This window comes from Mus pahari, chromosome 8, assembly GCF_900095145.1.
Source record: "Mus pahari chromosome 8, PAHARI_EIJ_v1.1, whole genome shotgun sequence".
Taxonomy (NCBI): Eukaryota; Metazoa; Chordata; class Mammalia; order Rodentia; family Muridae; genus Mus; species Mus pahari.
The window spans coordinates 41,205,323-41,227,202 of NC_034597.1; the positions used below are offsets into that span (position 1 = coordinate 41,205,323).

Consider the following 21,880-nt stretch of genomic DNA (forward strand, 5'->3'; position numbering starts at 1 on the left):
CACACACACACACACAGAGAGAGAGAGAGAGAGAGAGAGAGACAGACAGACAGACAGACAGACAGACAGACAGACAGAGAAAGACAGAGACACCTGAATTACTATCTCTCCCTTCACTCTCTCTCCATCATTCCCCACACCTGATTCCTCCTGCTCATATCCCCAACTACCATCAGCCTACACAATATCTACTCTATTTCTCCTTCCCAGTAAGATCCATGTATCTTCCCTAGAGACCTCGTCATTACATAACCTCTCTCTGTCTGTGTATTATAATTTCATTATTATTTACTAAACAGTTAATATCCATTCATATATAAACACTATACTATGCCTGTCTGGAATAACTCACTCCAGGTGATTTGATTTTCTTCTAATTCCCTCCAGTTGTCTGAAAATTTCATGATGATATTTTTACCAGCTGAGTAATACTTCATTGTGTAAATGTACCACATTTACTCTATCTATTCTTCAGTTGAGGGACATTTAGATTATTTCCAGTATTTGACTATATGAATAAAGCTGCAATGAACATATTTAATCCTTGTGATAGGATGCAATATACTTTGGGTTATGCCCAGGTGTGGTATAAATAAAACTTGGATAGATTTCCAGTTTTCTAAGGATGCACTCTATTGATTTCTATAATGGTTGTACAGGTTTACTCTGTACCAACAATTGAGGAGTATTCCGTTTAATCCACACTCTTGTCACATGACCTGTCACCCATAACATTGATCTTTGCCATTCTGACACATGTGAGATAGAATTTCGAAAAAGTTTTGATTGGAATTTTTGTGGTGTCTAGGAACATTGAATATATCTTTAAATGTTTCTGAGACATTTGGGATTGCTCTATTAAAAATTCTGTTTAGATTTGACTAGCCTTAGTTGTCAAACTGATGAGAATTATCTTGGAAGAGAATCTCTATGAGGTGTTATGTCCAGTGTGTAGGGTCTTGATTATGCCACTTTGGGTGGTTCCTTTCCAAAGGCAAGGGATTCTAAACTGGGTGGGGCTGAAGAAACTGAACTGAACATTGACATTGATGTATTCATAGCAATATCAAGTTGCTGGTGCCTTGACATCCCCACTGTAATCAACTACAACCTTCAACTATGAGGTTGCTTTTCTCAAGGTATTTTTGTTGTGGCAACAAAAATAAAATGGAACCAGAAAACCTTCATGAGATACTGAGCAAAAAAGAGGGGGGGGAGATTAGGTGAGATTTCCTGGCAAAGTAAAAATGTACAGGAAAAAAAATAAGCATGAGAGAAACAGGCTTCTTCTAAGAAAGAAGTCCTGTAAAGCTGGAAAAATGGAAAATGTGGTGGAACACCAGGATACAGGAGCTGGACTATGAATAGGTAAAGGCCAGATTATTTTTTATTAGTCATTCTACTCGTTTACATCTCAAAAGATAATCCACTTCCCAGTTATATCTCTCTCCCAATCCCCCATCCCACACCTACCCTCTTCCCATTTCCGTTTGCCTCTATAAGAGTGCTCCACCACATACCCTCTCCCACCCCTCTGTTCCGGCACCCCCCTATGCTGTAGCATCAGACCTCCCCAGGACCAAGGGCCTCCCCTCCCATTGATATCAGACAGGTCACCCTATACTACATATGTATCTGGAGCCATGGATCCCTTCATGTACACTCCTTGGTTGATGGTCTAGTACCTGGGAGCATTGAGTGATCCAAAAGCCAGATTATTTAGGGGTCCATGCACAATAAATTGGTGCTTAGATTTTACACTAGTGTAAGAAAGCTATTATATCCAAAGAAATTATGTTCTCTGATCAAACTATGAAAAGTCAGTATGGCTACTGCATGACTATGAAAAAGATATGATTATAGAGGCTTGAACCTGAGGTACACAGAGAGACATAGGAGAAAGTCCAGCCAAAAAAATCAAGGGACAGATTGGAACAGTTCCTGTGAAAGTGACATCTATGTGGTTTGGGGTGACGGTCATGAGAAAGAGAATAGAAAAGACACCACATAGGAGAGAAAGACAGTCCTCAGATGTTCACTCAGTTATCTATGCTTTCAAAAATGAAAATTCAAAATAGATGTTGGTCCATATGTTGAGAACTTAGGAAAATTGGTAAAACCACTTATACCAAACCACACAGTGAGTATTATGCAATAATTTTAGTTGATTTTATTTATTTGCATTTCAAAGGTTGTTACACTTTCCAGCCCCCCTCAATGAGTCCCCCTAACCCATACTTCCTCCCCTTTGCCCTTTGCCCTTTGCCCTTTGCGTAACCCCCACTCCCACCTCACCCCTCTAGCACTGTCCTCTCTGGGGAATCAAGTGTATCCACAGAGTCAAGTGTATCCCCTCCAGCTGAGGCCAGATAAGGCAGTCCTGTGTTACATATGTAGCAGAAGCCATGGACTGGACCTTGTTAGCTTTTTGTCTTAGTCCCTGGGATATCTGAGAGGTTCTGTTAGTTGACACTGTTGTTCTTCCTATGGGCTTGCAATCCCCTTCAGCTCCTTCAGTCCTTCCCCTAACTCTTCCATTGGGATCCCCAGGCTCGAACCAATGGTTGGCTGTGAGTATCTATATCTGTTCTAGTTTGGTGCAGGCCAAGCCTCTCAGAGGACAGCTATGGCAGGCTCCTGTCTGCAAGGACATCTTGACATCAGCATGTTGGGGTGTTGTTGTCTCTGCATAGGATGGATCCCAAGCTGAAATCAGTCTCTGGATGGCTGTTTCTTCAATTTCTGCTCCACTATTGGTCCCTGTGATTCATATGGACAGGAACAATTCTGATTAAAAATTTTAAGATGAGTGGGTGGCCTCATTACTCAAACATAATAGCACAGTGGAAATTTTTTTGAACAGAACACCAATGGCTCAGGCTCTTAGATCAACAATTGAAAAATGGGACCTCATAAAACTGAAAAGCTTCTGTAAGGCAAAGAACACAGTCAATGGGGAAAAAATAAACAAAACCTACAAATTGACAATATATCTTTACTAATTCTACATCTTATGGAGAGTTATTATCTGAAACATACAAAGAACTGAAGAAGTTAGAATCCAGAAAACCAAATAACACAAATTTTAAAAATAGAGTACAGAGCTAAACAAAGAATTCTCAATTGAGAAATCTCAAATGGCCAAGAAGCACCTGAAAACATGTTCAACATCTTTAGCTCTCTGGGAAATGCAGCTCCCTACAACCTTGAGATTCCACCTTACACCAATCAGAGTGCCTAAGAGAAAAAAAGATCTCTGGTGACAGCAAATGCTGGAGATGATGTGGAGAAAGAACACCCCTCCATATCCTGTGGGAATAGAAACTAGTACAACCATTCTGGAAATCAATCTGACAGTACCACAGGAAGTTGGGAACAGTTTTACCTGAATACCCAACTATACCACTCTGGGGCATATACACGAAAGATGCTCCACCATGTCACAAGGACATGTGTTCCATTTTGTTCATATCAGCCTTGTTTATACTAGCCAAAGGCTGGAAATAACCCAGTTGTCCCTCAACTGAAGAATGGATACAAAAAATGTGGTACATTTACTCAATGAAATACTAGTCAGAAATTACAAACAAGGACATCATCAATTTTGCAGGCAAATGCATGGAACTAGAAAATATCATGCTGAGTGTGGTAACCCAGACCCAAAAGAACATATATGGTATATACTCACTGATAAGTGGCCATTATCCAAAAAGCTCGTTATACACACAATGCAACCCAGGCACAGTATAGCTTAACAAGAAGGAAGGTCAAAGCATGGATGCTTTAATCCACTTCCAAGGAGGAATAAAGTAATTACTGGATCCAGAGGGAGGCAGGGTCCTACATGAGAGAGGAGTTGATTTTTTTAAGTTATCATTTCTCTAAGTTAAACTACAAATACAAACACTTAATGATTTATGTATATGTGTATGACTATTAGCTTTTGTTATTAAAGAGCTTGAATTCATTAGTTATTTAAAATTTCATTGATGACCTTCCTGCCACTTATCAGTAAAGATTTTACCAAACATCCTAGGATTCTTTCTTGAAACATACAAAAGGCAACAAAATTAGGGAAAATTTTTCTTTTAAAATGATGGATATCCTAAGTGATATTTTTAATCTTTTTAAATGTGAGATACTTGTGGAATTTGATTTCAGGTCTCTCTCAAAAGAAATAGATACTTTGCCACTTGAAACCTGAATCTGAGGTCGTGGACAGATGAGTGTAGATCTCACTACACAAATAGAAGACAGTTCTCTACCTGCAGACATCTTTCCCCTTCTGCCCTATCCAATCCCTGGAAACTCGTAAAGTCATACAAACAGGGTGATGAAATAGAATCTTGGAATCTTGCTTATTCTATTTGGATAATATAAATGTCCTTGGCAGAGCGTTAAAAGAATTTTTGTTTCTAGTTTTGGGGTTGAGGAAGTGCAGTTTATTTCCATATTTTTATTGGTAGAGATCAATCTCAGAACTTCTTACATGATGGGCAAGTATTCTAATATTAAACTGCATCCCACCTACCACTGAGCTGCATCTCAGTCCCAAATTAAAATTCTTCTGAGACAAACACCTCCTAGTGAGACCATGTCCACTTCATCAGATTATTGATATTGAATTTAGCTTTTTTCCCTTTGTCTTTAAGTTCTAACTACTCATAAAGAGCAACTACATAAATTTTTATGTATTTATACATGAATTTGTTACTTAAAGAAATAACTCAGTAGATTAGGCTGAAATACAGATATTCACCAATACTATTAGGTTACACTAAAATTCCATTTCTTATTTTGGCAGTCTTGAGATCCAGGCCACAAGTTAATGAATGTTAGGTGGGTGTTCTCCCATTGAGCTACAACTGTAATGCAAAACACTCACATTTTTCCTGCTACGAGTCCTTAAGTATTCATCTAAAAAACAAATGCACTGGGTGACTATTTAAAGAATAGCAATGAAATGTATTCACTCATTTTTTCTTTTCATTTGTTTTTCTCATTTGTTCATTTGTTTGTTTTTTTGTTTGTTTGTTTGAAACAAGATCTCCTGCAGCCCACGCTAAACTCAAATCTAGTCTATGCTTGACGATGGCCTTGAACTCCTAACACACCTGCTTCAAGCTTTCAAGTGCTGAACTTGCAGGTATGTACAACCACTAGCAGATTCCACTCAGCTTGCTTAACTAGGAGATGTTTCTAAAAATAAGAATCATGTGTGTCTTCCAGTATACCCAAAATAATATATTTGATACAATGATCTGTGCTTACAGTGGTGTTTGATGAAGAAATAGTCATCCTAGTCTATTTATATTAATGGAAGGGAAACAGATCACTGGCTGGTTATGCAGCATACAATAAGGGCACAAACTTGTTCCACTCGTTTCTGAATATGCAGTGGTCAGAAAACTGCTTACAAAACAATAAGGATGCAATAAATATTAAACAGATGATGAGCAAACTACTCTGTTTCCTGTTTGGGCAAAAATTGAACTCCCTCAGCTATTTCTAGAATATTAAATAATTTCTGATGCTTTCACAGGTCACAGACAGATGAAAGCCCTCAGCAGCCCCAGCAACTCTAGCACCATCACTGGCTTCATCCTCTTGGGCTTCCCCTACCCCAGGGAGGGGCAAAACCTCCTCTTTGTGCTCTTCTTCATTGTCTACCTACTCATTCTCATGGGCAACGCCTCCATCATCTGTGCTGTATACTGTGATCAGAGACTCCACACCCCCATGTACCTCCTGCTGGCCAACTTCTCCTTCCTGGAGATCTGTTATGTCACCTCCACAGTCCCCAACATGTTGGTCAACTTCCTCTCTGAAAACAAGGTCATCTCTTTCTCTGGATGTTTCTTGCAGTTCTATTTCTTCTTCTCCTTTGGTTCTACAGAATGCTTTTTCCTGGCAGTCATGGCATTTGATCGATATCTTGCCATCTGTAGGCCACTACATTATCCTTCTCTCATGACCGGGCGCCTCCGCAACACCCTTGTGATTAGTTGCTGGGTGCTTGGTTTCCTCTGGTTCCCTGTTCCCATCATCATCATCTCCCAGATGTCTTTCTGTGGGTCCAGAATTATAGACCACTTCCTGTGTGATCCAGGTCCTCTTTTGGCCCTTGCATGTTCCAGAGTCCCATTGATCGAGGTTTTCTGGACAATTATAATGTCTATGCTACTGGTTATTCCTTTCCTCTTCATCATGGGATCTTATATATTGGTCCTAAGAGCTGTGTTTAGACTTCCTTCAAGAGATGGACAAAAAAAGGCTTTCTCCACTTGCGGGTCTCATCTCACAGTAGTTTCACTCTTTTATTGCTCAGTTATGGTAATGTATCTGAGCCCAACATCTGAGCGTGAGGCCGGAATGCAGAAGCTTGTAACTCTATTTTATTCTGTGGGTACTCCACTGCTTAATCCTATGATATACAGTCTGAGGAACAAAGAGATGAAAAATGCCCTGCAGAAGATTTTAAGAACATAAAATTTTAAACATAAACAAACAAATCATGTTTAAATATATATATGTGTATATATATATATACATATATATATATACACATATATATATATACACATATATATACCCTAGTACACATATACTCTCAGACAAACACACACATATATATATAATTCAAACACAAAAATAATTGTATTGTGCCATTTATGGCATCATGAATAGAATGAAATACTTTTAAATAAAATATGTGAGTTATGAGAAGTCATATACTGCACGCTCTCATTTATGTATAGAAAGTTCTTTAAAATGAATAGGATAATGTCTACCCGAGACTAGGAAGTGTAAGGAGAAACTACACAGTTAGTGGTTGCAGCTGCTGCAGGTGGATAGTTACACAATATCTGTGTTTGACAATATAATATGGTAAATATATCTGTCAAATATTAATTCTGTTTCATACAAAAGGACTGAGATTTTGTGTGTTCTCAACTTAAAATATATTAAACATTTAAGTAATATTTATTTCAATTATATTGATATCATATTCATTCCATAATGCTTATATACTGAATGTCAATTTGTACTTCATAAGTGTGTACAATACTGTACCAATTAAAAATAAAAATTTAGTACTATGTACAATAGAATATGTCTGTAATCCCGGAATTTGAAAAATGGGACTAGAGAATCAGAATTTCTAGGGAGCATGGATACATAGAAAGATCATCTTTCATTAAAAAAAAAAATAGAAGAACATGATGGTCCATGCCTGTGATACATATACAACCCCCAAGACCAAAAGCAATTTCGGATAGAGAAGGATTATGTTGAATACAGATTATAATCCATCATTTTGTGGAACCAAGAAGATTTTAAAGCATGAAACTGCAGGCAAGAACTGAACCAGAGACCATGAAGGGATATATTTTATTGGCTTGCTTTCCATGAAAGGGTTAACTTGCTTTCTTCTGCAAACCAGAACCACCACCCAGGAATCCCACTGTGGGATGGAAACTCCCACACAAATCATTCATCAAGAAAGTGACATATACATATGCCCATAGCCCAATCCTACAGAGGCTAATCCCAGGTGAGTAAAATGTATGTCAAGAAGACAAAGAATAACCAATATGTATGATCACTAGCCAACCTGACACACAAATGCATTGCTATTAAATAACCTTTAATACCCAAGTGGATCAAATACCTCAACATAAAACCAGACACACTAAATTTGATACAAGAGTTCAGTAGTAAGGGAGAGAAGGAAATCTACCACAGGTAGGGCAGATGTGCCAGATACCAGGGGAGGACCCAGGGAATCTATAGGTGTGGCCCTACCTGAGACACCCAACAGTGGGAGATATAGAGCCTGAAGTGGTCACCTCCTCTATCCAGGCAGGATTTCCAGTGGAGAGATAAGGACACCTATTCTCCCACAATACCTTTGACTTAAAATGTGTCCTGCCTGCAATATGTGCCGGGACAAAGTTAGAGACAGAGGGAATGGCCAACTAAGAATTGGCCTAATTTGAGATCCATCTCCTGGACAAGAACCAATCCTTTAAACCATTAATGATACTCTGTTGGGCTCTACCCACAAGCCAATGTAAACAGATGCAGATGTTTGGAAGCAGCCAAACATAGGACCAAATATAAAGAGCTTTGTGGAAGAGGTGGGTGAAGGTTGAGGGTCTTAAAGGGGATACAGTTGCTACAAAAAAAAAAAAAAAAAAACAGAGGCAATGAATATGGACCCTTGAGGGCTGCCAGAGCCTGAACCACAAACCAAAGAACAACTATGGACTGGACCAATACATCACTTGCATATGTGTACCAGATGTGCATCTTGATATTCATGTGGCTTTCTCAAAAATAGGACCAGAGACTGTGCCTGAACCTGCTGCCTGCATAAGAATCTTGGTTTCCTAACTGAACTGCCCTGTCTGGCTTGATTAAGAAAGTAGAAGCCTAGTCCTTCAAAGGCCTGATTGCCAGGATGGGGATAAATATAGTGGGCCTCTGCCTTCTCGGAGGAAAAGAGAAGGAGGGAAGTCGAAGGAATGGCTGTGATTAGTATGGAAAGTAGATAGATGGATGGATAGATAGATAGATAGATAGATAGATAGATAGATAGATAGACATAGGAGAAAGGCATGGAATAGAAAGCTATTGGAGAAGCAATACAGTGTATGTTTGCATACATTTAGGGAATTTCATAAGTGCATATTGAAGAAGTTAAAGAAATCCAAAAAGTGATGTGGGCAGTTGGTGAGTTGACCGAGTTGGTAAGTAGGAGCCAAGCAAACAAAGATCTAAGTTCTGTCCCCAGCATTGCATAGAATTAGATTTACTGATATATGTATGTTATTCTTCTCACAGTGGAGGCAGGAATTTCAGAATTGCAAAGCCATCTGCTGATACCTACTGGGTGAAAACATTTCTCCAAGATAACACAGATTAATAAATAGAAAAGGCTAGTGACAGTAATAAGTTCCTTCTTTTGCAATTGCTAGTCAGAATGTATCCATAGACCCATAAACCTTAAAGGATAAAGTCATTGCTTTTGTTTATCTTCCAGAACATAATGACTCTATTACTGAAGACACTTCATACTGTGTTAGAAAGCATGGAGAAATCAAGCTAGTATTGACCTAGAAACCTCATCCCTACTCACTAGATTCCATTGTGCAGAAAAGTGCTGTGCCAGCTTCAAAATAAACAAATAAGCAGTCTTATGCAGCTGTGGTGATTATCTGGTAAAATAATGATCAGCCTGGCAAGACATGATGACTGGTACAGTACTGGCACAAGGTCACGAGTAACAGCAACGTTCTTGTGAGACTTAAGACCTCATCCACAAGGTAAAACCTGTAGGTAATGTGGTGATCAGGGCGAAGGACATGTATCTAGACAGATTATAAGCCCTCCAGGAGAACATGCTATTATTCTGCTAAATAAATATAGTATTAAACTGGTTCCTAATGAATTATTAGACCCAAAGACTAGTACATTTCTCAACCCACAACAGAAAAACTAGCTTTTTTTGTACATAGTTAATCACACAAAGATCTATATCTGGGAAAGGTATATAAAATAAGAGAGTGTAATTCAACTTCATAAATGTTAAATCTATATCACACCACCAACTCCAAAGGTTCAAGGATTATCAGGGCAGAGGGGACAGAAAAGTTGCAAGAGACAGAGGTAGTGGATGGCTACAAGGAAAGAGTTTTTCACAAGTACAACAGGGCAGTTGCATGTATGAACTCTCAGTGGTGGTGATAGCAGGCACAAGACATACATGCTCAAAATGAACAAATATCCTAACATGGAAAAAGTAGTTGGGAATGAAGTCTGTCCCTAGATGAGGAGTAATTGGTAATTGACAGCTGCTGGGAGAAGGACAATCAGGTTTCTTTAAGTACGTAGCACCTGATAATTGCATCATGTTAGATTGGAAGGCCACACATCCAAGAGTATAATGGAAACACAAATTGAACTGGATGCATTGAAAAATTACAACACATATTTGAGTGAGTGGGGAAATAGATCTATTTCATAAGACTTAGAGTGGTGAGTGTGATCAAAGTATACTACACAAATTCTCAAAGAGCTAATAAAAAACATGAGAAAATAATGAAAAAGAAAACTAACTTTATTAGGGAAAAAGAAGTCTTGAAACTCAACCACCCCAAACTGTAGTTTCTGTGAACATCCCTGCAGAATGATGCTAGTCTGATCCCCTTAGTATTCACAGATCTGGTAAATACCCCAACAAGATCCAGGAGCTTTGATTTCAAGGAGGGAGATGTCACTATAATGGTCTAAAATGTGTGTGATTTATGATGAAACTTCACAGATGCCTCCACTACTCCCTCATGAATCTATCTGGAAGGGAGGAGAACCAGTCATCATAAGCCACAATAGAAGTTAATGTGTCACAAGATTAAGAAACCTCTATAGTACAGATACCACCACATCCTGGGCTTAATGAGCCTATGACAAGCATCTAGAACAGGTTTGCTGAGTGACTGGTACACTCAAAAACTGTCTCTCTAAAGACCTTTAAGAGATTGAGACACACACACACACACACCCAAAAAAATGAAGGACTTTCTTACCCTTGGGTGAAAATAGGAATCAGAAATTAAGGCACAATGCCCAGAGGAAAGGAGTGGGCAAGGGAATAAGTATAAGAGAGCTGTGTCTTGGTGCTGTTCTCTAGCATTAAGAATGTTTGAGAAGCAGAGAAGAAGGTCTGTTTAAAATCCCAGGATCCTAGAGAAAACTCTCCACTGTTCTTCATGATTTACTTCTGCACCTGATCTTCAAGCTGGCTGTTACGAAGTCAGCTACCTCTGCCTTTAGAAAATCCTGGAAGAAGCTATTGAAGACACTTCTCTTCATGTCCTCTCTTCCAATTCAAGGAAAAAAGGTAATGTAGTGCTTAAATAATGAAAATAGTAAAATCTAGTTGATGAATTTATGCCCCTGAGTGTCTGATGTGTAAGATACAGGCACAGTGCACCTCGTCTATTCACTCTCTCTCTCAGAACACTTCATTATAACCCTTTCAGGAAGGCATTATCATACCCACTTGATATTGGAAAAAAGGAAGACATAAATATTTGCTCATAGAATTTTTCTCAAATGTGTATTTAACTGCCATAATCCATGCTGGGGTCTCATTTTCCATGACAACACAGCTTTTAGAGTACACAGATAGATGTTCTTGAGAGTTTAATTTTATAAGTACAATAGAGAGCACTAAGTGGACTCCAGCTGCTTAACAAATATTATTTATCTAATTCTCAAAACAAACAACATGAGCAGGACTGTTGCCCTCCATTTTCCAACGCATGAAGAAGTTGTATCTTTTCTAACATAGACAGCACAAAGGCTTACCTTGACCCTGATGGTATAGCTCTCGAACTTGGGCATTTCCACACATACATTTTGGGTCAGTGAAGTCATGGAATATGCTGACATATATATTGTCTGAATTGATGGGAAGTTAACTAGTAAAAATGCAAAACATGAGCTCTACTTGGTTTCTGAGACTTAGTTTTAATGGGAAAGAAAATAACCATAAAAAACACCTAGGACATTAAAGTGTCATCCACAACTTCACAGACCCCTGACCTCCTACTTCTAAACCCCAATTCGTGGGACACAACAGAAAGTGGCCAATACCCAGAGGAACACATCAATTCACAACAATATGTTAGCAGCATAGAGTCTTTCATATTTAAGCACTAACTGACAAAGAATAAGTAACAGCAGTCTAGTGAAAACACCTTTTCCTTAACTCACATCTAATTGTATCAACATTGAAAGCTTGCAAAAGTTTCCTACTTTGCAGGAGACTATCTTAAAGCTTATCCTTGGGAAACTACCCTGAGAGGGAGCTGCACAAAACAACACACTGCATGATGTTAATAAAAACTCCACAGCTCCCACCTTAATACAGATAAGAAATAATTTAATCTACATGAATGCCCATAGCCTAGAAACACAAATGCAGCTTGCTCAAAAAAGACAAGTTGCACTTTGAAAATTCTTACATGATATTTTATTGATTGCACATTAAAGAAATGTGTAGATTTATAAATTTATCAGACTCTATGAATATGGAAGTTAAATATCTTTCGTTCCACAGTATTATAAAAGCTTCTGTCTGGTAAAGGAGGTTCTGAGAAGCCAGGAAAACAGTCTTCAGGAGAGGAAACACGTAAATCTTCTAAGGAGTTAGTCCTTGAATGATATCAAATTTATCAGGCTTTATTATCTGGGTGTGATTTCTTTTTTTAATTCCACCCTCTGAAACTGACATAACATTTGCCTATGACATCATGTAAATACTATGTCTAAAGTTGAGATAGTCAAGAACACAGGATGGCCTAAAGAAGGTGTCAGTTGAGGAAAACAGGTACTTTCACTAGCCAATCATAGCCTTTGATTAGATTGTCTGTTTCTCACTTGTCTATAGTTATCTGTATTTTGTAAAACTATTTTATTTGATGTTTAGAGTATCTGAAATAATTTGTTATCCTTTAGTTCTATTTGCCTTCTGGAAATTTTGATTCCATATTTATAAACTCATAGGGAGTAATCAGTTCCAATTCCAAGGGGGATTTGCCATAATATCTAAGATATTGTAATTCTTACTTGTGATTGATAATTTTAAGTATTCTGTTATGTTGATAGTACATAAGGTTTTAATTTGTGGATATTTCAAAAGAATTCAGATAACAATAGAGTAATGCATTTTAACATACTTGACTTTTCCCAAAAACAAAGATAGAAACTAAAATCCAGACTTATAAATCAAGATAGCACAGCTTTTTCGCTAAATCAAATATTATTTCTTATTTTATAATTGTAAAGGGAAATTGTACTACAATAGGAGTAATTTTGTACTACAGCTTTTTGCCCTCACTAGCCAATATTACTATTAAAGTTTTTAGAACAATTAAAAGTATATCACTTAATAAATACAGGAATCAGATCTCAAGTTATGAAATACAATGAGAAAGTTTTGCACGGTTTTGATTCATGAGAGTCGATTAAATCTTTGATTATGCTTTTAAAAGTCTAAAGTAACTCTGAGGTGGCAGAAGTCTGAATGTGTCATAGTCTTTCTCAGAATCATGGCTCTATACTCTGGTGATGTGTGTCTGATTCCTGAGAATCTAAACAGTGGAAGGAGAGAACCAACACCTATAAGATGTCCTGTCATCTCCACATGTGCACTGCAGCATTATATGCTCCCATATGGATACATGCATGCACATATGTGTATACAAAAGCATACACACACAAATACACACTGACGAAATACATAAAGATGAATGTAAATTTGACAACATAATTAGCACATATCTGTATAGAAAAGCACACACACATACATACACACTGACTAAATACATAAAGATAAGTGTAAATTTGAAAACATAATTAGCATAATATTTCTAATCATTTACTGTATCTGCTGCATTTATCACAGACAATTTTAATTCATTATTGTTTTTATAATTTTGTGTATTGTTCAAGATATGCAAATGAGTGCAGGTACCTCCAGAGTCTAGAATTCTTGCATCCTGCTGAAACTGGAGATACAGGTGACAGTGAGTTGCCTTTCCTACCCTCATAAATTAACCTTTATAAAAGTAATCTATTTTTATGGACCTAATAACTGTTCTTCTTTCTTAATAGGAACTTCATTTGAGTTTGTGTCTATAAATTTGGATAAAAGAAAGAGGAACCCATAAACAGGGTTCCTTTGGAAGATTTAAAAGTCTTGGTCAACTATAAAGCTTTACTTTTATTCAATTTATTTTGAATAATAAGAGAGTTGGTTATGAAATATAGTGAAAAACTTGAATCTTTTATAAAATTAATATAGATTAAGTGAGAAGAAAGCACATAATTATTGCAAAAATATAACTGGTGAAAGAATATTATATCACCATTTGTAGCTTTATTGAATATAAAGCTATATAGGGCCGATTACCCATTAGATAATATGGATAAAGGTGTTGCTGTCAAACCTGGTGACCAGAGTCTGATACCTGGGATGTGAACAGTAGAACAAAAGAAACAACTCATGTAGATTGTCCTCTGATCTCCACCTATGTACCCTACCATGTATGAACTCACACATGAATGCATGCATGCACATATGTACACATTCACACAGCACACATGTACACACAAAGTAAATGCATAAAGCTATGAATGTAAATTTGAAAACAAAATTATCATCATTTTTATCAGTTCGGAGCATGCCAAGGGAAATCCAAAATATCTTAGAAGATTTTCTTTGAAAGTCTAAATATTAATGAATTTAAGAACTATAAAAAAATCAGAATCAATAGATATGTTGCAAGAGGGACTTGACTTTACTTACTTGGGGTATTCAACTGTTGATGTTGTTGACAATGATTATCACCCAGATTTTCTCAACTTATGTGAATACTACATGAAAACACTGAGAACAAGTTTAAGGAAAGAAATACAAACCTAAGAAGTTTTTCTCCTGAAATTTTGAATGATTGGGCGTGGTTATATGGACCTTATAGGATTGTTTTCCTGTCTATTGAAGGAAGTCTTTGTTATGGAGTATTTTTCAATCTGTGAAATCACCTTGTGTTAATTCTTATTCATGTAGCTATTTGTCTCCCGGGAACTCACAGTGGAAATGCTGCAACCAATTCTGAACTTTTTTTTTCAAAAACAATTTTTCTTAGATATTTTCTTCACTTACATTACAAATGCTATCCCAAAAGTCCCCTATACCCTACCCCCACCCAATTCTGAATTTTTAATTATTATTTAAAATCTCTTATAATAGAGCATGTCTGCCTATAATAGCACTTTATTCCAGTACTTTATTTATATGAAACATCAAGTAGTTACATTCTGAGGAAATACCCAATGTTTTCCAAAAGGAACAGATCTTTGAATGAGACACAATATGGGAATGATTTTGACTAAGGAAGCATAACTTTAGTCATGTTTGAAATGCAGTATCATTTATGTATTTATGTATTTAATTTAGAAGTTCAGAAAGGTAGTTCAGAAAGACATCTGATGATCAGAGACATGCTGAAATTCTGTGCAATATGCAAAATTTTATGAATATATTAAATATTTAGAGTTTTTATTATTTTATTCGTCTCAATTCCATACATGAATTTAATAATTCTGTTCACACTCAACTCTCCACTTTCTTTTTTTTTATTATTATTATTTTCTTTATTTACATTTCAAATGCTATCCCGAAAGTTTCCCATACCCCTCCCCCCACCTCTGTTCCCCTACCCACCCACTCCCACTACTTGGCCCAGGCCTTGCCTTGTGCTAGGTCATATAGAGTTTGGAAGACCAAGGAGCCTCTATTCCCACTGATGGCCGATTAGGTCATCTTCTGCTACATATGCAGCTAGAAACACAAACCCAGGGGGTACTGGTTAGTTCCTGTTGTTGTTCCACCTACAGGGTTGCAGCCCCCTTCAGGTACTTGGGTACTTTCTCTAGTTCCTCCATTGGGGACCCTGTGTTCCATCCAGTAGCTGGCTGTGAGCATCCATTTCAGTGTTGACCAGGCACTGGCATAGCCTCACCAGAGGCCGCAATATCAGGGTCCCTTCAGCAGTATCTTGCTGGCATGAGCATTAGTATCTAGGTTTGGTGGCTGATGATGGGATGGACTCCCGAATGGGGTACTCTCTGGATAGTCCATCCTTTCATCTTAGCTCTAAATTTTGTCTCTGTACCTATAACCTTTCATGAGAGTTATGTTCCTTATTCTAAGGAGGAATGAAGTATCCACAAATGGTCATCCTTCTTGATTTTCTTCTGTTTTCCATAATGTGTCTTGGATATTCCAAGTTTCTGGGCTAATATCCGCTTATCAGTGAGTACATATCTAGTGACTTCTTTTGTGATTGGGTTACCTCACTAAGGATGATATCCTCCAAATACATCCATTTGCCCAAGAATTTCATAAATTCATTGTTTTTAATGGCTGAACTCTCTACTTTCTTTTATCCCCTCTCTTTCTCAACAACCTCCTTCTTATCAGGAATCCTCCTGATACTCCTGTATCTTTTTTATGTGTGGCCAACTGGGTTTACCCAGGGCCACCAATGTGGGGATGTGTTTGGAGCTATGGATTGGAGCATGAGCTCCAATACTGAACACAATAACTTCTCCTCCCTCAGCAGTCATCAACTGGTAATGACTGCCCTTGGATGGGCTAGAACCATGAGGTCCTACTTACCCATGACTGCATTTTGTCCAGCCTAGTCATGTGCAAGCCGTAGTAGGCAATCTCAGAGCTGAGAATTCATGAATATAAGCCAGCCATGTCGTTCACAGAGGATAGCATTGCACTGTGCTCCTCATCACTATGTGGTTCTTACATCCCATTTTACCCCTCTTTTGTTCTGGAACTTTGGAAAATGTGATATATGTGTTAATATTTTAGTGTGTACATTTGCCTAGGCCTGACTAAGATAAGCCCTTCCATAACTATTATTTTCTCCAGTTTGGTCCTAAATAGCACAATTAACCATCTATATTTTAGCAAGAATTAGTGAGAACCTGGATGGCAGGAAGGACAGATATCACAAACACAAAAGACCCAGTTGCTGATCTCCTCTCTGTCTGTGCTACAAAGTAGAAAATTCATTCATTGCTGTTGAAGTTTAAAATGTAGCTATTTTCAAATTATTTTTTGTTAACTGCCAATCAGTCATCAAACTGATAACAAACTTAAGTCAATTAAGTCAAGTGTGCTTCTCAGTGAGATCATCATTAGCATACTCTGAGATCTGGAGTACCTGTCAAACAGCCACTGCATTGAAAACCCCGCCTTCTCTGTGATACCTTCAACTCCTGGGTCAGGTGTGATGCCATAGGTTGTGAACCCATCATAGTTGCTGTGGTGAATGGCTGCTCATTATGGTTCCCAGCACAGAAAAATGTTTAAGTGATAACAGAGATGTTTATTTATTCTTCTATTCTTTAGCGTCTAGATGTTACAAACATGATAAATAATAAATTGGTAATGGGAGATAAAGTAGCAAGAGTAAAACATTCAAAAATTTAAAGTCCCAGAAATAAAACATTTAGTAAATTATAAACAAAGAAAGGTCAGAGTTCTTTATACACAATGTTCTGGCTAGCTTTTTATTTTTTATTTAAAAATAGATTTTTTTTCTCTCATACAGTACATCCTGATCACAATTTTCCATCCTTCTACTAACCCCAAACACACACACACACACACACACACACACACACACACTTCAGCTTCTCTATGAAATCCACTATTAGTAATTTCCTCTTTGGAAAATACTAAGCTTTCAAGAGAACACAGCCAAACAGGACAAAATAATGTAAGACAAGGCAAAAGCCCTCATATCAAAGCTAGACAAGGCAACTCAACAGAAGGGAAAAGCCTCAAGGGTAAGCAAAAGCGACAAAGACACACTTGCTCCCACTGTTAGGAGCCCTACAAACACCCCAGTCTAACCGACATAACATATGTGCAGAGGACATGGTGCAGGTCCTGTGGTTGCAGCGCCTGTCTCTGTTATCCCAAGTGAGACCTGCAAAGTTGATTCACTGAGTCAAGTTCTCCTGGTATCCTCCATCCACCATGACTCTAACAATCTACCCTCCTTCCCTGTTGTTTTCCATGAGCTCCAAGGGGACAGACCCAATGTTGACCTCCAATCTGGACTCTTTCCGCACAATGTCTGGCCATCTCGGAACTCACTCCTATCTGCTTCTGGAGTTAAGTGTCTGGTTACAACTGGCCGTGACACCAACCTGAGTATGGCAGAATATCATTAGAAATCATTTCATTGATTGACTGATCGATTGATTGCCTGCCAGTTGTGTTTGGTTCCAACCTAGGTCTCTGGACTATTCAATCTCCAGTTACTGGATATACAGGCAATGTAGGGCATTGGCTCCCACTCATGGCACGGAGCTCAAGTTAAGCCAAACATTGATTGATCACTACCATAAGTTCTATACCAGTATTACCCAGTACACCTTGTAGGCAGGACAGATTATAGGTCAAGTTTTTTTGTATCTGGGTTGGTATGCAGGCCTCTATTTCCATAGCCTTCAGAGTATCATCTCACTTGAAAGAGACTAGAACATAGAAGTGAATGCCATATGCAGGTACCAGCCTGACCTCTACCTTCAGTGAGTTGTATAGATATTGTCCTCGGCAATGCTACCTTGGTGTCCATTTTCAGGGAGCAACAATATGTCCTACCATCAGCCTGAGTTATATATTCCTGAGTGGTATGGCTGGGTCTTCCAATAGAACTATTTCCAATTTTCTGAGGAACTGCCAGGTTGATTTCCAGAGTGATTGTACCAGTTTGGCAATCCCACCAGCAATGGAGGAGTGCTCTTTCTCCACATCCTCTCCAACATGTGTTGTCACCTAAGGTTTTTTTTTTTATCTTAGCCATTCTGATTGGTGTAAGGTGGAATCTCAGGATCATTATAATTTGCATTTCTCTGATCATTAAGGACTTTGAACATTTTTTTAGATGCTTCTCAGCCATTCGAGATTCCTAAGTTGTGAATTCTTGGTTATTTCTATACCCCATTTTTTTATTGGGTTGTTTGGATTTTTGGTGATTAACTTCTTGAGTTATTTATATATTTTGTATATTAACCCTCTATCAGATGTGGGGTTAGTGAAGATTTTTCTTCCCAATCTGTAGCTTGCCAATTTGTCTTTTTGACTATGTGCTTTGCCTTACAAAAGCTTTCCAGTTTCATGAGGTCCCATTTATCAATTCTTGATCTTAGAACATGAGATACTGGAGTTCTCATTTCTCTGAGTTCAGACACAAGTACAGACACTTAATGATTTGTGTGGATGTGTATGTGAGTGTGTCATCTTAGCTTTTGTGATTAAATATCTTGAATTCGTTAGTTATTTAAAATATTCTTAATGTCCTTTTTGCCACTTACCAGTAAAGACTTTACCAAAAAGATTCTAAGATTCATTCTTGAAGTGTATACAAAAGGCAAGGAATTAAAATTATGAATATTCTAGTGGTATATTTTAACTATGAGATATTTGTGGAATTTGAATTTAGTTCTTTGTCAAGAAAAGTAAATACTTTGCAGTTTGAAACCTGAATCTGAGGCTATGGACAGATGAGTGTAGATCTCAGCACACTCATAGAAGACATTTCTCTATCTGCAGATATCTTTCCCCTTCTGCCCAATCCAATCCCAGGAAACCCATATAGTAATACAAACTGAGTAAGAACTTAGAATCTTGGTTGCTCTATTTGAGTAATGTAAGTGTCCTTGACAGAGGACTAAATGCTGTTTTGACGCCTAGTTTTGGGGATGAGGATGGGGACTTTATTTCTGGGATTTAGTGGTAAAGATCAATCTCCTCAGTGTCTCAAATGATGGACAAGTACTCTACCATTGAGACTCGTTACAGCTACCACTGAGATGCATCCCAGCCCCATTATTAATGTTCTTCTGAGAGAGGAGTGCAGCAACTAATGAACACATATCAACTCCATCAAATTATTGATATTAAATTAAGCTTTGGCTATATCTTTGAGTTCTAGCTACTTATAAATTGCCACTAGAAATTTTGATGGGTTTATACATGAATTTGCTACTTAAAACAAAGACCCAATAGATTACGCTGCAATACAGTTATTCTGTACTTCAGATTAAATTTAGGTTACACTAAAGTTCCATTTCTTGTTTTGGCAATCTTAAGGATCAAGTCAGGACTAGATGAATGTTAGATGGATAGTCTCCAATTGAGCCACAACTGTACACCAAAACTCTCACATTTTTACTAAGAGTCATCAAGTAACGCATCTAAGAACAAATGTACCAGGTGACTCTTTAATGGATACTAATTAAATATACTTACGAAATTTTTTTCCTTTTTTCTTTTCATTTGTTACTTTCTGGGTTTGTTTGTTTCTTTGTTTGTTTGAAACAGGATCTCCTCTAGCCCAAGCTAAACTCAAATGTAGTATATAGTTGATGATGGCATTGAACTCCTAACACTCCTACTTCAAACTTTCAAGTGCTGAGCTTGCAGGTATGTACAACCATTAGCAGATTCCATTCATTTTTCTTAACTAGGAGATATTTCTAAATATAAGAGTCATGCATATCTTCCATTACACTCAAAATAATACTCCTGGATATACCAATTATATCAATCTATGCTTACAATGGTGTTTGATGGGGAAATAGTCAACCTAGTCTATTTATATCAATGGGTGACAAAAAGAGGAGTGGCTGATTATGCAGCATATTGCATTCGTTGCTGAATATCCAGTGCTTGAGAAAAAATACATATCAAACTGTAACACTCCAATAAATATTGAATAGATGATAAACAAACAATTCTGTTTCCTGTTTGGGCAAAAATTAAACTCCCTCAACTATTTCTAGAATATTCAACAATTTCTGGTGCTTTCACAGGTCACAGACAGATGAAAACCCTCAGCAGCCCCAGCAACTCCAGCACCATCACTGGCTTTATACTCTTGGGCTTCCCCTGCTCCAAGGAGGGACAAATCCTTCTCTTTGTGATCTTCTTCATTGTCTACCTACTCATTCTCATGGGCAACGCCTCCATCATCTGTGCTGTATACTGTGATCAGAGACTCCACACCCCCATGTACCTCCTGCTGGCCAACTTCTCCTTCCTGGAGATCTGGTATGTCACCTCCACAGTCCCCAACATGTTGGCCAACTTCCTCTCTGACACCAAGGTCATCTCTTTCTCTGGATGTTTCCTGCAGTTCTATTTCTTCTTCTCCTTTGGTTCTACAGAATGCTTTTTCCTGGCAGTCATGGCATTTGATCGATACCTTGCCATCTGTAGGCCACTACATTATCCTTCTCTCATGACTAGGCACCTCTGCAACACCTTTGTGATCAGTTGCTGGGTGCTTGGTTTCCTCTGGTTCCCTGTTCCCATCATCATCATCTCCCAGATGTCCTTCTGTGGGTCCAGAATTATAGACCACTTCCTGTGTGACCCAGGTCCTCTTTTGGCCCTTGCCTGTTCCAGAGCCCCATTGATGGAGATTTTCTGGACAATTATAATGACTCTGCTCCTGGTTATTCCTTTCCTCTTCATCATGGGATCTTACATATTGGTTCTAAGAACTGTGTTCAGACTTCCTTCAAGAGATGGACAAAAAAAGGCCTTCTCCACTTGTGGGTCACATGTGACTGTGGTTTCTCTTTTCTATGGCTCAGTGATGATAATGTATATGAGCCCAACATCTGAACATGAAGCTGGAATGCAGAAAATTGTGACTCTGTTTTATTCTGTGGGTACTCCACTACTTAATCCTGTGATATACAGTCTGAGGAACAAAGATATGAAAAATGCCCTGCAAAAGATTTTAAGAACATAAAAATTAAATTTAAGCAAACAAGTCACATTTAAGTATATATGTGTGTGTGTGTGTGTGTGTGTGTGTATATATATATATATATATACTTAAAAATTTTATATATATACTTAAAAATATTTGTGAATATATATGAATATATTGAATTCAATATATTCAGGTATATATATATATATATATATATATATATATATATATATATATGGATATATGGATATTATTCAACCACAAGAATGATTAAATTGTACAACATGAATAACATTGAAAAACATTGTGTGAAGTAAAATATATCAGTTATGGGAAGTCAAATAATGCATGCTCTCATGTATGTGTAGAAAGTTTTTCAAAATGAATAGGATAATGTTTACCAGACACTAGGAAGTATAAGAAGTAATATGGGTAGTGTTTGCAGCTAGTGCAGTTGAATAGTTACTAAACATCTGTGTTTGATAATGTAG

General features: G+C 37.6%; 2 protein-coding genes across 2 annotated transcripts in view; both read left to right on the forward strand.

Annotated features, from left to right (window-relative positions):
* LOC110325775 (olfactory receptor 11G2-like) overlaps window positions 1-6,489 on the forward strand; it is a 14,114-nt gene extending 7,625 nt beyond the window's left edge. Inside the window, exons 2-3 of the mRNA XM_021203881.1 lie at window positions 5,046-5,146; window positions 5,543-6,489. Coding sequence (XP_021059540.1) covers window positions 5,554-6,489 — 936 coding nt within the window. The 5' untranslated portion in view covers window positions 5,046-5,146; window positions 5,543-5,553. The remainder of the gene's footprint in view (window positions 1-5,045; window positions 5,147-5,542) is intronic.
* Window positions 6,490-20,456: 13,967 nt separating this feature from the next.
* LOC110325782 (olfactory receptor 11G2-like) lies at window positions 20,457-21,425 on the forward strand. Its single transcript, XM_021203888.1, has one exon. It carries the CDS (start codon window positions 20,490-20,492, stop codon window positions 21,423-21,425), a length of 936 nt encoding a protein of 311 aa, XP_021059547.1. The 5' UTR covers window positions 20,457-20,489.
* The last annotated feature ends 455 nt before the right edge of the window (window positions 21,426-21,880 follow it).